General features: G+C 40.1%; 1 protein-coding gene across 1 annotated transcript; it reads right to left on the bottom strand.

The window, feature by feature from the left end:
- Window positions 1-747: 747 nt before the first annotated feature.
- slc39a13 (solute carrier family 39 member 13) lies at window positions 748-15,126 on the bottom strand. The gene is made up of 10 exons (XM_069658502.1): window positions 14,972-15,126; window positions 13,366-13,731; window positions 10,782-10,889; window positions 10,190-10,332; window positions 7,497-7,616; window positions 4,908-4,997; window positions 2,868-2,918; window positions 2,617-2,749; window positions 2,416-2,515; window positions 748-1,748 (listed from the first exon to the last, which is right to left on the bottom strand). Exons 2-10 carry the CDS (start codon window positions 13,691-13,693, stop codon window positions 1,673-1,675), a joined length of 1,149 nt encoding a protein of 382 aa, XP_069514603.1. The 5' UTR covers window positions 13,694-13,731; window positions 14,972-15,126; the 3' UTR covers window positions 748-1,672.
- Between the last annotated feature and the right edge of the window lie 515 nt (window positions 15,127-15,641).

Below are 15,641 nucleotides of genomic sequence, written 5' to 3'. Positions count from 1 at the left end.
GCAACAGAAGCTTGCCAAACAGACTGTGTTGAAAAGTGCGAACACACAAATCAATACCCTCCTCCCCCCTCAGATCCCATATGACATTTTAGGCACAGGACCTTTGCAGTAAAAATATGCTCACGGTGGACAGACTGGCGTGCAGTGAGGTCAGTTAAAACTATTCGGTTAACACGGCTCTCCCAATCAATGTCAGGATTTCCTCCCTCTGAGATCATTATAATAAAAGTGTCAGAGCTCAAATGTGGTCTTTTTGTCGCAACGTTGAAAATAAACTAGAACTGCAACGACTTCTAAATTCATGCATTAATCCATCGAAAGAAAACTATGTTGATATTGATTGTTTTAATCATAACATTTGCATTTCCCAGGTCCTTAAAGTTGAAGCTTTGCTGCTTTTATTTGTCATTAATGATATTAAGTGGCCCTGTGATTGACTGGGGACCAGTCAAGGGAGTAACCCCGCCCTTCGCCCAATGACAGCTGGGATAGGCTCCAGCCCCCCCCTCGACCCTGAACAGGATAAGCGGTATAGATGATGGATGGATGGATGGATGGATGGATGGATATTAAATGAATAGTCTTTGGGTTTTAAACTGTAGGCTGAAAAAAAGAGGATGTTGAAGACGTCACTTTGGGTCTGGGATATTGTGTCGAGCGTTTTTTGACATCTTACAAACTAAACAATTAATCCTGAAAATAAACTGCTAATAAATCGTGAACCAGCAGCTTTTTTTTTATAAAGATGTCTGAATGAATATTTTATTAATTCAGGGGTGGAAATTTCACCAAAAGGTGTATAAACAATACAATAATCTTACACTTTTAACCTTCCAAGACTCCCTATCTTTTCCTAATCTCACAAAGTTCTTGGCTACAAGTATAACTCAATACAAACAGTACCAATCTCTTTCAATTAATTACAATTTTAACACAATTATTTTTCAGGCTGAATTGTTCATGAGCACCAACTTGTACTCCAAAAGGTGCAGGCTGTACTGTGTGAAGAAGATACAAACAAACAAACAAAAAGTACTTTGGTTTAGACCCGACACTCGTGTAACAGGCCATCCTGACTTCTTGGCACTTTTTTTCTAAACAAGACAAAATGTTGGGAGTGTTGGTGGAGCACGACTGATAAAGCTGTGTGTTGCTTGTCTAACTTTAAATAAATATGCAGCAGCTACATCAGAAACAGAAGATGCACAACAGCAATAATACAGACAATTTATCGTTTAACACTTTAAAGAGGGAGTTGCTTGTAGAGGTCCAATAATACCGTTAGTATTGAGCAGGTACATCAGGTGTACCTGTGTGAATGTATGTGCAAAACAACGAGATTGTCTGATCAACAATTTAAGACAGTTTGGTATCCATCAAACCCTCTTCATTCCCTTGGTATTCATGTCCGGCACATCTTAAAGTGTCCACACAAATGTCCTGTCAGCAGATCACTCTTCCATAAAGTGCCGTTCTTTTGTCAGATTTTTGATTTAGTGTTAACACGATGAAAAGGATGATTGTATAAAAGAGCTGTATAATCTCTTAAGCAAGAAGACATTTCCTGAATGAGAGGTACCAGGTATGAAGGGCTGGTGGAGAACAGGATTTCACTCCAATGCTGATTATTGTTTGGTAAGGCGAGAGAGGTGCAGGTGGGATTGCGGGATGTTCATTCAACAATGGCAGAGAGCAGAGCCATGACAGCCACACCACAGAAGATGAGCAGGATCTGCAGCAGGGACTGTCTGTAGAAAAAATATATAAAAGATACAAAATCAGATGGTCCCACCGGAGGATGTCAGGCTACACTTCAATTCATAAGGGTGGAACAACCATTTTGGGACGTTATTCAATAGCCAGTTTTTAACATGTAGGTATTGCTTGAGAGAAATAAATAGTTTAGTACTGGTGAGGTCAAAAGAGAACTAGAGCTGCGTGTAGTCTACGTTAAAATGTAAACCAATGTTGTATTATTTGTCCTAGAGGTTTAAATGGAAAATAGCAGTGGGCCAAGGATTGATCCCTGGGGTACTCCACAAAGCAAAGATTACTTGAAAGATCTGCAGTCACTAAAATAAACCCACTTGTAATGTTATTGATCTGTGTTTTCACATTTGCTGTTGTTTTCACGCTATACGGGCAGCTGGTGGAGGTAACACACCTTCTTACATAGCAATGCATAGGCAGTGAGTAATAAAATTGCGAGCTAAAAAACATGGAGGTATACATCGCAGGATTTAAAAGATATTTGAAAATGGCTTTGCAAAAGTATCTTCACAAAAGAAACACATTGAACAGGTTAGTAACACATTTTAATTAGTAACACTAAATGTAAACAGTTTTTTTTTTGGTTTACAAAAATCTCCACAGGACTCCACTAAGGGCATAAGTATCCAAAAACCTCCAACATACCTCATATTGGACTCCTCCAGAAGGTCCGGCACTACATTCACCAGGGCGATGTAGAGAAAGCCTCCAGAGGTGAATGGTAATATCCAGGCTGTGGCATTTTCTAAAGACAGTAAGACTTATGACTGATTGTTGCAATAAAGAAGCTCTCTAGTTATCCACAATGTGTTAGATTGTATGTATACTGATTTGGTCCCGTCTTACCTGTGCCTTGCGGTGACTGAGTGTACAGAGCAAAGCAAGCTCCGAAGATCCCAACCAGCGCCGTGGACAGCTGCATGCGAGCAGCACTCCACCGGTCAAACCCAGCCCTCAGCAGAATGGCAAAGTCTCCAACCTGTGGATAATGACATTTGTCACTTTAACAATCGGATTCTTTCTATGCAGATTGTGCTATGAAACCGTACATTTAGAAATGATGTTGTACAGTTCAACCAAGGTTTTTGTTATCTCACCTCGTGGGGGATTTCATGGAGCAGGATGGCAAAGGTGGTGAGGAACCCAACCTGTGAGAACAATCACATTAACAGTGCTCTGTCCGAAAAGCAGGGTGATGTAGAAATCTCACAAGCTCAAGCAATCACAATATATTATATTTCCTGAATTTCTCCCCTGGGGATAAATGAAGTGTTTCTGATCTGATTCCGATAATGGATCATAAAAGTCAGGAAGGTGGGTAAAAAACAAACAAAAAAAACACATAAAGCTAAAACTTAATTTAAACCTGAGGAGAAAATCTAATTCTTGACATCCTTAATTGCTATTCTGTAAAAAAAACAAAAAAAAACAAAGGAAACCCTGACTTGTACCCGTTTAATCTGCATTGATGCAGACCTTTCTCTAACCGCATTTTACTGAGATCACGTTGTGATAAAAGCACATGAGAGTAAACAGAAAGCACCGGTGAGATCTCTTGTATGTGTATGTTTGAGACATCTAGTTAACTTCCTCTCTGGCACATTGATCCATAGTTCATGCTGCTAGCCTTATGTCTCTCCAGCTGGACTCTCCGTCCCACAGCTACAAATATACAGTGAGCAACTGAAGCGACACAAATCTACGTTACCGCAGTTTAAAGTGCGCCTTTTTTAACAAGCCTGAAAGAGAACATGACAAGAATAAGTTTCCATTTTGAAAAAGGTTGTTGTGTGCTGTAATGAAAGTCCACTCAGTGCTCACTTTTTGAGAACACTGATACAACAGGTCCACTCCATATGCTGCCAAACACTGGACTCACAGGAAAGGTATCTCATGTCCAAACTCCTCAGATACATTTCTCTCCTTATTTCCATTCAGTACGAAGGTGCACCTCTTTGTCTATTTTAAAACTCCTCTGCTAAATAATTAACATTTAAAAGGGATAGTTCAGATTTCCTGAATTGGGGTTGTATGAGGTCATTGTCAATACACAGTGTATTACCTACAGTAGATGCTGGCCAGCACCGCCCATTTGAAAAAGCTGGCTGATTTGGAAGCTAAGCTATGTCCCGCTGTGGACGAGGAAGCCAGGTCCCACGAATAAAAACATACTGATATAATACAGACTCTACTGATATAGAGCCTGAATGGACACTGAACAACTTCATCAGTCCTTGATGTAGTCTGACATTTCCTTCTTGTTAGTCACCCTCTTCAGGTAGGGGACTTGAGTTTCCCAAAAACAATCATTTGTGTCTGAAAAGTTCATAATCAAGAGAAGCCTCACTATACAGTTAGATATCACTCAATTTATAGCAATGAAGAAATCTGTGTTTCCTTGGCCGCTGGTCAACAAGCAGTAATAATCATGATGTCAATCATAGATTAATATAACCAGGACAAGACGTTCTATATTTCAAGTATCTTAATAGTCCCACATGCTGAGCTGGCAGGCGCCTGACTGTTAGTATATGCATCATATGTATTTGCGATGATTGTAGTCCATGATTGTGTGCTAATTTGGTCTGCAACCCCAGAGGAGCAATTTCATCAGCAATTATACTTGATGAAAGCCGGGAGTTCAGGTATAAATATGCATGGTGAGGACAAACTGTGAGTGAAATTACTTACTCACACAAGTGATTTGCTAAACCAGCCTGATTAGAAATAGACCGGCTTTAGCACAAAACTTCTGCTTCACTGTCTCATCTTTGTCATAAACTATTTCCTCACATGTGCTTTTGTCTTAAATGCAGGTTGAAGTTAAAATACATTTTATTTCAGTGGAATTTACTGTTTGAGCTTCAGATTCAAGGTCTGACTGCTTAAAAAAATAAACATGAATAATATATTTTCAATATTATCTTGATATTGATACTGCCAAGTGAATAACATGATTTTTTTTTAGTTATTTTTTTTGTTATGAACTCAAAACTTTGAATCTAAGAGAAAAAAAAGAATCCAAGCAATTATCTACATTATATACTTACTATGTGCATATATATCTGAATGTAGCACACAAAACTTCTGAATGAGAAACAGGTCTTTTAATCAATGACGTTATCACAGCGTCTTACCTTTTTGCTAACCAGGAAGCTCCCTGCTACAGCCAGTCCATGGGTGAAGTTGTCAATGCAGTTTGCCAGCAGGTTCAAGTATCCACTTGTCTGTGAGATATGAAACATAATGCCAATGTTACACACATTACCCAGGATAGGTGCCATCAACAACATTCTGTTTAAGATTCAGTTCAGCTTTAATTTCATGCATTGTACTTCACTTAGCAGTTTGTTTCCTTTTATAGTTGATCATTTAAAACTACACAGATCTCGTGATGTCAGCTGAATTCACTCCCAGTTTTGTCGTCTGACCCCGTTAACATGACGCTGTAAATGATCCGCTCCTCAGAGGAAGTCTGGAATGTGAGCTCAGTGTATGAAGACAAAGAAACTCAAAAACAATAAAAATACTGCGGCTTGTAATGTGCCAGGAATTTCCGGACAAACTTTGTTGTTGCCGTGCCTGTTATAAACTTTTGAATAGTGCAGGGTTTAACCGTCCTGCGGCTTAATGTGTTTCTGGGATAGGCTGCAGAACTCTGCAACCCTGAAGAGAATAAGCGTGTTAAGAAAACTGACTTGTCTTTTTTTGGGGAACTGCTGGTTTAAAGAGAAACACTTAGGTTGGTCTATGTTATTTGTTTTTTTAGCATGCAGATGAAACCATTGATCTCGCCTGACATGTTTATTTGTCTTTGTTTGATGATCCTTAAGTTGTACTGGCATGATGGAGAGTTAAGCAGACTTAGTCAAATTTAGTGCAAAACTAGACGTTATTTATTTCATATAACATGTATTTTATCTAAAGTAATAATCTCGAAGATTTTCATTTAAATAAATGTGTGTTAAGTCACTATCTATCACCGAATCAGGTAACACAATGGTGATTGAGCCTATGGCCCACTGATGAAAGCCTTTGCCTTTGCGTTTTCCATCACCCAGCAGTGGTCTGTCTGCCAGAGAGGGTAGGCGGAGCTAAGCGGCTGCTTTTCTGGTCTCTACAAGTGTTGCCAGTAAACAGTAATGTACAATGGCTGAAAAAACAAAGAAAAGATCGATGACTACAGATACAACTTCAACAATAAGTGAAAATACAGAGGAGAAAAAAACAAATTTGACGCTCAGATGAAGGCAAACAGTCTAAAAAGGGAAGCGACCGTCAGTGAGGAAAATCAAGAGTTACAACCGGAGCCGACCGTGGACGTCACACATGCAACACTGTCTGGATATCTGGGAAGTGTCCTCCCGCAATTGCCGTTCACCATAGGTGCCGCCAAAGAGAGAACAAAACTGAGCTCTTCAAGATTATAACTTTAAACTTTTTAGAAATTTGTTTCAGTCAAGAGAAACTTGCTATCTAAATGTATAAAAAATAAAAGCTTTGTGTGTTATTAAAAACATGTTCTTAGCAAGATGAACTGTACCATGGTCTGAAATTAGCATGCGCCATCTGCCAAATGTGGGTGAATTGCGAGCGAGGGTGGGTAAAATCGTCAGGCCGTCGGCCACTTTGGCAGACAGGGAATATGCACGACAGAAAGACACATTTAGAAATATGAGCGTAGGATTGGATAGAGCCACACATTTGACAGTCACACAAACCTGCTAGGCCCTATAAACGCAACGCTATTGGCTGTAGAACAGGTTTCGTTTTGATTGACAGTTGAAATGCAGACTCGCAGCACAGAGAGGGGGAGAGCTGCTGCGAAGGCGCTCAGAGGGAGCGGGTGAGAACGGACTGAAGTGATCACGTGATATGAAGCTTTGATCATGAAGCCTGATGCTCCTCTCTGTGTTTAACATAGGGCATATGACAGCATGTCAAGACGGAGTTCATACTTTAAAGTAGCCTACCTGTGCGTGGAAATACGGACAGATCACAAAGTTTTTGAGCCGGGTACAGAGCAGGAGAAACACGCACAAATTTGTGTCATATCTGTCTCCTCCCCGCGCGGTATCATAACTCTGAAAAACTAAGCTCATCTCATTCACAGTGTGGAGATGTAGTTGATCCTTTTTAAAGGTTGAGCAAAGGAAATACGGGACAGATCGCGACGTTATTGAGTCAGGTACAGAGCACGAGAGACATGCACAGATTGATGTCCTCGCTGTGCTGCATGATTATTGCCGCCATCTCTCCCTCTCGTCGGTTCGGGATCGTCCCGTATTAAAAACACAGATGCAGACTCCTTACTGAATAAACACAGACACTATCTGTCTGCTTTTACGTGTGTGTGAACGTGATTTATGCGGCTCTGCCTGGGAGAAATTTGTTTAGGAATCGATAAGCAGAATTGATTAAAATGACAATATTATTACATAAAACGATGTCTAAATATGTCTTCTTTCAATTAGCGCATAGATTTTAAAAGTGGCAGATAAAAATCTAACTGGCAGACAAAAGAAATGTCTTGTGAAAAAAGTTAATTTCAGCCCCTGAACTGTACGCTGTAGTCTCAGTCTGGAGGACTGAAGAAGCATAAAATTCCTTTAAAATTTTTTATAAGCAACCCATATGAAGAGTTTACCCCCAATGGTGTATTTTTTTCCCTACATCACTCTCTGTCTTTCATGTTAACTGGGAGATGTTTTGGTTGTCAGCATTACCTTGATTTTCTCTGATCTTTCCTGCAGACTCGGTTGCTTGGAGGATTTCCACGACTCAGCATGGTGCCCATTTCTGAGTGACACCACTGGCTTTCCACTGAGAGCTGCATTAGTCTGCGTCTGTGGAGAAAAAACATATAAGGCAAGGCAAAATTAAACCTGTTTTGTTCTGACGTGCACTTTACCTCATTGCCTTTTTATAAATGTGTATTTTCAAAGACTTTATTTTCCACCATCAGCAATATGCCATTAACTTGGAAGACCTCAACTTCCTGAGAGAAAGCCACATTGCCCACCAGTCCTGCTAAAAACAGCGAGTTAATGGTAGCCCGAACTCCACAGTGCAATAAACAGCCATTTTATTGTTTCTCCCACTGTGTGTCAAAGGGTTCACCCCCTGCCAACACAACAGCTGTTATGAAGAGCCCTGAATATTTATCTAACTCCCTACATATGCTGTAATAAGAAAAATATGTACTTCTGCTTTATTTTCCAGACATAACAGATGACCCAGTAATTCTGTTACTCTGTATATTCTGTTTTTATTATAAAGAGACTGATTTATCTGAGCCTGTAGCCTTCGTTTTTCCGAGAACAGCCAACTTCCCTGTTCCCCTATTCAGAAACCACTTAGGTTGCCATTCAGACAGATAGTTAAATTAAGTGAGAGGGAAATAGCCTGCTGTCTTCTGGTCGGGGGATAGCGATGTTCGCTCCATGACCATGACTGAAGAATAAGGAAGTAATAAAGTTGGATGAATATTTAGAGCTATCAATCTCCTGCTGCTGTAAAAGTGATTGGCACTAAGTGGTCATTGCAAAACAACTTCTGAGTTTTAATTCATGAGGAATTTAAAATCATAGAATATCTTCACACGAGAAGCATCCATCAAAAACACTGACACGATTCAAGTAAAATCAAATTTATCTTGCTACAGCCTAAGCACACAGTTTGTTTATTAAAGAGAATAAGACTTATTACATCCCTCTTTGTCTCTCTAACATACTGTCCCACTCTGTCCCCGTCTATTGTTGCCTCTGTCTATAAGCTGCTGCAGGAGTGCTCTCCTGTGGACACTAAAATGGCTAAAGCAGCTGCTTCACCCCGGCTCTATAAATAGACCCGAGTGGAGGAGCTGAGCCGTGGACTCCAATCTTCTTCCTCACTGGCAAAACAAAGACAAGAGGGATGACGAGACGACCTTTACAAACAAACCGCAACCGGCCATTCATTGTTTACAAAATCGCCATATGTTTAAAGTTGTTTTTGGTTCATTAATAATGTCTAAACACTTTAATGTTGATGCTGATTAGGACAAGCATCTAATTAGAACACAAATGATCACGCCGATTAAATAATAAATATGAGCAGCTGTTTAAATCAAGTACAGAGTCTCATGAGATTCAGTTTGCTTATTGAAAAACATCAGTTTAGTCTTTCAGTATCTGATATTGAGAGAATCTTTAAAGGACACTTTGGAAAATATCCTATTTGATTTCATGCCGAAAGTTGGACATTAAGGTCAATATGACTTCAATCTTGGATCCCATCGGGTATAGTCTGACGACGATATAGCCTCTCGGGGGAATGATGAACATGCCAGGTGTGTCCGGTTTAGCCAGCAGTTAGCATAAACGGCTTCCGGTCAAGACTTCCTTTTCCGTGTGCTGTACTGTTTACAAAAAATAACCAGTGTTTCTTGTGACTTACTTTAATTAACAGGTCTTGCCTTTGGCGAAATTTCAACATCACAATGCAGATTAGTAAAAAGTAAAAATGCAAGCTTTCTTAGGTCTTTCCTAAAGATGAGAAGAAAACTACTTTTAAATACTCATTTGTTGAATGGAGGTCGGATTGATTATTTCTGATGCATTCAAGAAAGTCGGGAAATCTTAACGAAACACAGCGTCAAGGGAATTCATATCAAGTAGAATTTTAGAGCTAGAACGGATTGTTAGCTGTTAGCATGCAGATGACCGCTGATGAGAGCCAAGATGTCATTATGTTCCGCCTGCTTTGGCTCTCCACAGATTGTTTTTCCTGCATACGCCACAGCCTGCTGATACGTGACTGATCAATATTACAATATGTCGAATCTGTAAATAGAGATTAATACGACGCTAAAGTCTGTATATGATAGCTTATTTTAGCATAAAGACTGGAAACAATGGCAAACAACTAGCCTGGATCTGCCCACTAGCACCTGTAAAGTTCACTATATAAAATGTAAATACCTCTTTTGTTTAATCTGTACAAAAACTAGGTGTAGAGGTGTAGAGGTGTTGAGATATATGGTTTTATACAGGGGTTATGTCCTGGAATATTTTCTTCAGTTAAAGCACAGAGTAATTCCCATCTTCCTGGCAACCTTACGGTGAGGACATGACTTGAGAGTGGGAAGTACGTGTGTTCTTTTACTAGCACAGAGTTGGCTGAGAAGATCAATACCAAAGTGTTGAACTATTCCTTTAAACTCCTTTCTTTAGGACGAGATCACTGATTTTATAGTAGGTCATCTGATGCCACTGACAGAAATATGCAGACACAGCACTAACAAGGTCTGCAGCAAGCATACCTACAAAAACAGAAAATTGCAAAGGCTTGTATTGACTTGTCTGCGTGCAGTGAGACTCTACGAAAAGCAATGAGCATATTCCTGCAAGAAACATATTATTCCAGCTGAGACACTTACAGAAGTGTTAAAGTTCAGGTCTGAGTCTGGGGTGGGGTCCTCTTGGCTGCCTTGGTCTGGAAACATCTTCTCCAGGACAAGGAAGGCCAGCAGGCCAACGATTACCCAGAGGCCCTGGGTCGTGTAGTGGTTATGCTTACCAGCTAGGATTGAAGCAGAGAGACTGTTCATCAGACCGAGTGACAACATGGGTGAGATGTAGTGCAACAAACAATACTGTTTATAACAAGTAAAACCAAGAGTTGCATTAAATAATCATGAATTCAATTAAATATTTAGATTGTGAAAGCTATGTAATGCATAATCAATGTATTTCAATATGATATCATATCTGAAGGACTAATGCTCCAAGGTGAGGCTCACTGACGTCACACTGGTCTTTGTTGTATGTGTCATTGTTTTAAGCAGAATACAAATAATGTAAGGCAAAGGAAGATACATAATAAAGTTCTGTAGTATTTAGGTAATCATATCGTTAACACATTTCTACTGGAAGTCTCTGTGTTCCCACGGATGTTTATCAGGGAAAATAGGCTAAGGAAATAAATACTTCAGCTAAATAGGTGGTGATTTGGTATCAGAGGAGACCCACCTGAAGAGCCAGAGACTGCCCACGCCTCAGGAAGGAGGTGAAGGAAAACATCACCAAGAAGACCACCAATTGCAAAGCTCAACAGCTGCTTCAGCTTCTGGCACCCAGCTGAGGAAACACCAAAGACATAAGAGTGTGTGTTCTGCTTATATCGGTCTGTTAATTACTTTTAGAGTTACTTAAATGCTTTACATCATGATTATTGTTTTAAACTTGCTTCTTGATTGAGAACCCCGACTTCAGACATGTCAAAGGATAACAGACGGAAGACTGGCCTTCTGGCCTAACCTGGGATATTTATAGTATTTTTTTATATTCTATCTCACTGAGAAAAAAAATAAAGAACTGTACAGCAGTTTAATGTGATCTTCTTTCATTTGGACTTGAGATCACAGCCACAAAAGAAAATGTACGGCTCAAAACATGACACACAGACATGTTTACTAAAGTGTCTCAGGTTCAGGCTACCAAATATGCAACAATTACTCATGTGTTCCCCCAGATTTTTTTCAGGCTAAAGGAGTTTCCTCAGTAATGACTAACCTTGGGTCAGGACTGCACTTGAAAACCCACGGCCTAAAATACATCTGGAATGCCACGTTCCTGTGGGTGTGGTTCCTCAAGAGGCCTCAGGCTGACCTACAGTAACTTCGGCCTGATTATTGAAGGTTTCCTTTCTTTATATACAAATTGAAACTGTGCATGAAAGAGTGGATGTAAACACACTTTCAGAGAAGGAACAAAAAACTAATTAAACTGCCATTAACATGGACAGCTTAAAACAGGAGATGCAATTTCTGTGCTGGGAACAATAACTGTGCACTACTGACTTCAACAGTGTCTAACATGATCAGGCTAGCAGCATGCCTCTATGAATGCTAAGGTTGGTCTGTTGATCACTTTTGTGCACACTAAAATACAAGGACTATAAGATGAGCTTATAGTGAAATGTTAACATTCATGGTCCCTTAAGAATGAATTCTGCGGACTGGTGTGCGTCTGACAACTATGTCAGAGTTTATCTAGAGAGACCTGAACGTCTACATGGTCGAGAGCAAACATTTGTACAGACCGTCATGGCTCCCTGATAAACAGTGCGTCCTAACGACTTTGGTGACCCCTTGACCTCTTCTCTAGCATCATCTTGTGGTTTTAAGTGAAATGTCTCACTTAGATAAAACCAGGTTCCCACAGCCATGCCCCCCTCAAGATTAACTATATTAACTTTTGATATTAGATCCCTTAATTTCAGCTCAACCATCATGGGTTACAATTTAACTTTTCACCAATTCTTTAGTTAGTGACCAAATTATTGCAGCACGTATGACTAGGGATATTATCGTCACGTTATCAGTCTCTGCAGATAATGGCTCGAAAATGACATTCTGGTATCGGGAGATATGTCATTTTCCGCCGATAAAACAACTCTTTTATTAGGCTTAAATGCTCGACGATTCCCGATAAAAGTTCAAATTCAAATTCAAATTTTATTTGTATAGCGCCAAATCATAACCAGGGTTATCTCGAGACACTTTACAGAAAGAGGAGGTCTAGACCGACTCTTTGTTAAGTTATTTAAAGAGAGGCCCAAAAGTTTGACGTAATGCTTCATTAACTCAGCGCATATGTGTGCACGCACTGCCTGCACCACGCCTCTTCCATCAAGCGTGAAGAAGGTGCATGATGTCCCACTAAAGGGGAGACTTTATGTTCTCTGCAATTAGGTGGGAAAAAATATGTGCCTAATATATCAGTATCGAAATCGGGAAAAAGGGTTGGAAAATATCAGCAGGATATTGGCAAAAAATCCAATATCGTGCACCCTGTGACATTCCATCACCCTCAGTTGTACTTTGTGATTAGTTTAATAAGGAAATGTTAACTTGCTATTTGCTAACATGCCACGCTTAAGATGGAGTGCATGTTTAAGTTATACCTGCATAATTCTGAGTGCACATTTCAATGGTATCTGTAAGGTGCAGCTTGGTCTACAACTGGCTGACAAAGACCCACCAGAACTACTGAGCTGACATTTACTTACCATTAAATACAAAGAGTATGTACAGTATATAGTTGGGAGGAGTGTGAAAAAATAGTAGCCAAGGCAGACAGATGGTCTGTCTATTATTATTGCACCACATAAAAGTATGAACCAAGAACTTGATACATGCTGTTGGGTTAATGAGATCATTCCTTATTTTACTGAGGAGACATTTGAACTCTGAAGTCTTTTGCTTTCAACACCTCAGTCTTTTGTCAGTCTATAACCAGAAACATTTAGATGGTGCCATTTGTGTTCGTGTTCACATTAAACATTTTAAGTTCTGAAATTAAAACTAATGTAACTATAATGATGAAAAGCCCTTCATAATGCCTACATTGGAACAGTAAAAATATCATTAAACAGAATCTTTACTCTTCAGTTACACAGATGACATGATGAATCATTGATGACTGATGACTGCAAAATGTTGCATATCAGCGAAGTACCATACCATATCATAGTCATAACTGAATTATAGTGACAAAGAGAGCTTCCAAGTATCTCACAGGCATGTGTAAGACATATATTGTCATTTCTTACCTTCTGTTTTGAGGGCTGCTCCAGCTTCAATAGGAATGACAAGAAGGGGGAAAATACCACTGAGGCCTACAGCAACAGAGCCCACCAGGGACAGGAGCCAAACGTGAGCGTGCTCGCTGGATAAGAAGTCTGCTACTGCCCGGAGGCCTGGGAGGTCATCTGTCAGGCCGGGGCCTGGTCCTGCAGCCGTGTTTGTTGCATGACCCATCGTTGTTTGTGTCATCTTTTGGCTGCTTGATGCCCCCCTGGAGGTCAGCATCAGCAGGGTAACAGGGATAAACAGAGCAGCTACAGCCCAGCTGGGCTTCCCACAGCTTCCACCTTTCATCCGTCCCACGGTCCAAAAAGCACTGGCAGCCAGTAAATCTGCAAGAGGAGCAAACTTCTAGACAACCAAGCCTCTACTGAACTTTCTCAACAATATATGAAGACAATTCTTCTATTACCAAAAAATCGGGTGTGTTATTTGGCAAGTACGTATCTATCAATTGTAAAAAAAAATTAAAAAAAAGATTCTGTCACATTTTCCTAAAGCAGACCAACAGGTGGTCTTCAAGCCAAGTTGCTTGTTTTGTCTGGCTGAAAGTCTTAAACCCAAACATATTCAGTTCCTATAACAGAGGACAGAGCAATGGAGCAAATCCTCCCTCATTTTTATTTAGATGTTTTAAATATCATTTAAATAATCATGTGATAATGATAAGTGCCCATTATGTATTTTTTATTGGCTATAAGTCGTCATATTGTCCAATACTGACATGATATCAATGATATTGTTCTGTGAAAAGCTAATATGAGCAAGTAGACATTACAGAACTGAAACATTCTCAATCACACAGTGTATACTCGTCTCGACATGGTTAAACCATACTCTTTAACATCCTGCTTTAAACAACAACAAAAAATACTCTGTTACTTTTAAAACCAGGAGCAAATTGTTGGTACTCTGACTAGCAAAGCTGCAGATATGTTGAGATAGAAGTTAAGTTGTGCCAAGGAAAGTAAATACCAGACTCCCTTATTTGCCTTCTCTGGGCGGCTGCATTTTGATGCCTGCTAGCCCAGATGTAACGTTCACCACAGTAAAAAAAAAACGTTTAACTACTGTTTACCTCATTAGAACTAAATATTTATCTTTTGCTTGCAACAAAGTGTAAACACAAGTATTTATTGGAGCTTTAACGCATGTTCACATGCTGCTCATCAGTTTCCCCTCTGTGAGTTAGCAGGACAGACGGTATCAGATGAAGTAGTTAGCAGTTAACTCACTACAGTTGCGCTGCGATAACGTTAACTATCACATTTACGTTAAAGCGGCAACTGTGCATCTGGCAACGACAAAGTGAACTAGCTAACTCTCATGTCTGTGCATAAAAGTTAGCAAGCTTACGTTAGCTGGTACACATATCCCGAGCTCTGTAAACATTCATACTGTGCTAACGAGATTAGCTCCGACACACGCAATCACTGAAAATCAACGCTAACGGTCGTTACTGCCAGAACTAGTGTCAGTTGAGTACGTGAACGTTAAAGCTAACGTTACGGGCCCTGGAAACCTAAACAACTGGTTTAAACTTTCAAATTACGACATCTAATGTTTAAATACCTTGTGGTTTCGGCAGTCCTTGCACCAGTGTGTCCCTGCCATCCAGGCCGACTTGATGGAGGATGGCTTGAGCCGCTGTTTCACCAGACTCCCAGCTGCTGCTGCGGGCCGGCCAGGGATCCGCTAGCTGCAGCACAGAAGTAACTACGGGTCACCGCCACGGCTTTCCCAAACAGCCACGTATCAGGATCCCGGAGGAGGGGGGATAGACAGGAGAGGAGAGTCAGGACATGGATCCCCGCCCCACCAAACATTTCAGGAAGTTACTTCATTTTTGTCCCAAAGACTCGGAAACTTTTTCCACATCAAAGAGCAGCATCCAGCAGGCAGATCTAAGCACATTTTTGTTTAAAATAGTGGCTTAAAAGTGGAGATAAACATCCCAATAGACAAATCCACCATACTTAGCCTAGGAAACAATAAAGTAGGTCTAGTTGATACTAACAGAAGAGAGTCAATATTTTTGAAGTAGTTCAATTGGGATTAAAACTGTAGCCTACTTAACCAGGAAATGTTCCAGACAGCAGACTTTAACCACAGACTCTTTAAAAATAGACATAAAGTCAGTGGTCAGAACCATTATTTACTATTTTTTACTCGCATTTTGTAGTTATCTATGTCTACTGAGCCTGTAAGGCAAAATAATGTCCAATTTAACCTATAGGCTAAC

Source organism: Semicossyphus pulcher, unplaced genomic scaffold, assembly GCF_022749685.1.
Source record: "Semicossyphus pulcher isolate SPU_LCO1_2020_fin unplaced genomic scaffold, fSemPul1.0.p SCAF_1, whole genome shotgun sequence".
In the NCBI taxonomy this organism is placed as follows: Eukaryota; Metazoa; Chordata; class Actinopteri; order Labriformes; family Labridae; genus Semicossyphus; species Semicossyphus pulcher.
This window is presented reverse-complemented; position numbering and strand designations above follow the sequence as displayed.

Coding starts and splice junctions, on each gene's coding strand:
- slc39a13 (XM_069658502.1), bottom strand. CDS start 13,693: ATGAAAGGTGGAAGCTGTGGGAAGCCCAGCTGGGCTGTAGCTGCTCTG. Junction 7,617..10,189: donor ACCTGAACTTTAACACTTCT/GTAAGTGTCTCA, acceptor TTTTCTCCACAG/ACGCAGACTAATGCAGCTCT. Junction 4,998..7,496: donor AAAGATCAGAGAAAATCAAG/GTAATGCTGACA, acceptor CATATCTCACAG/ACAAGTGGATACTTGAACCT.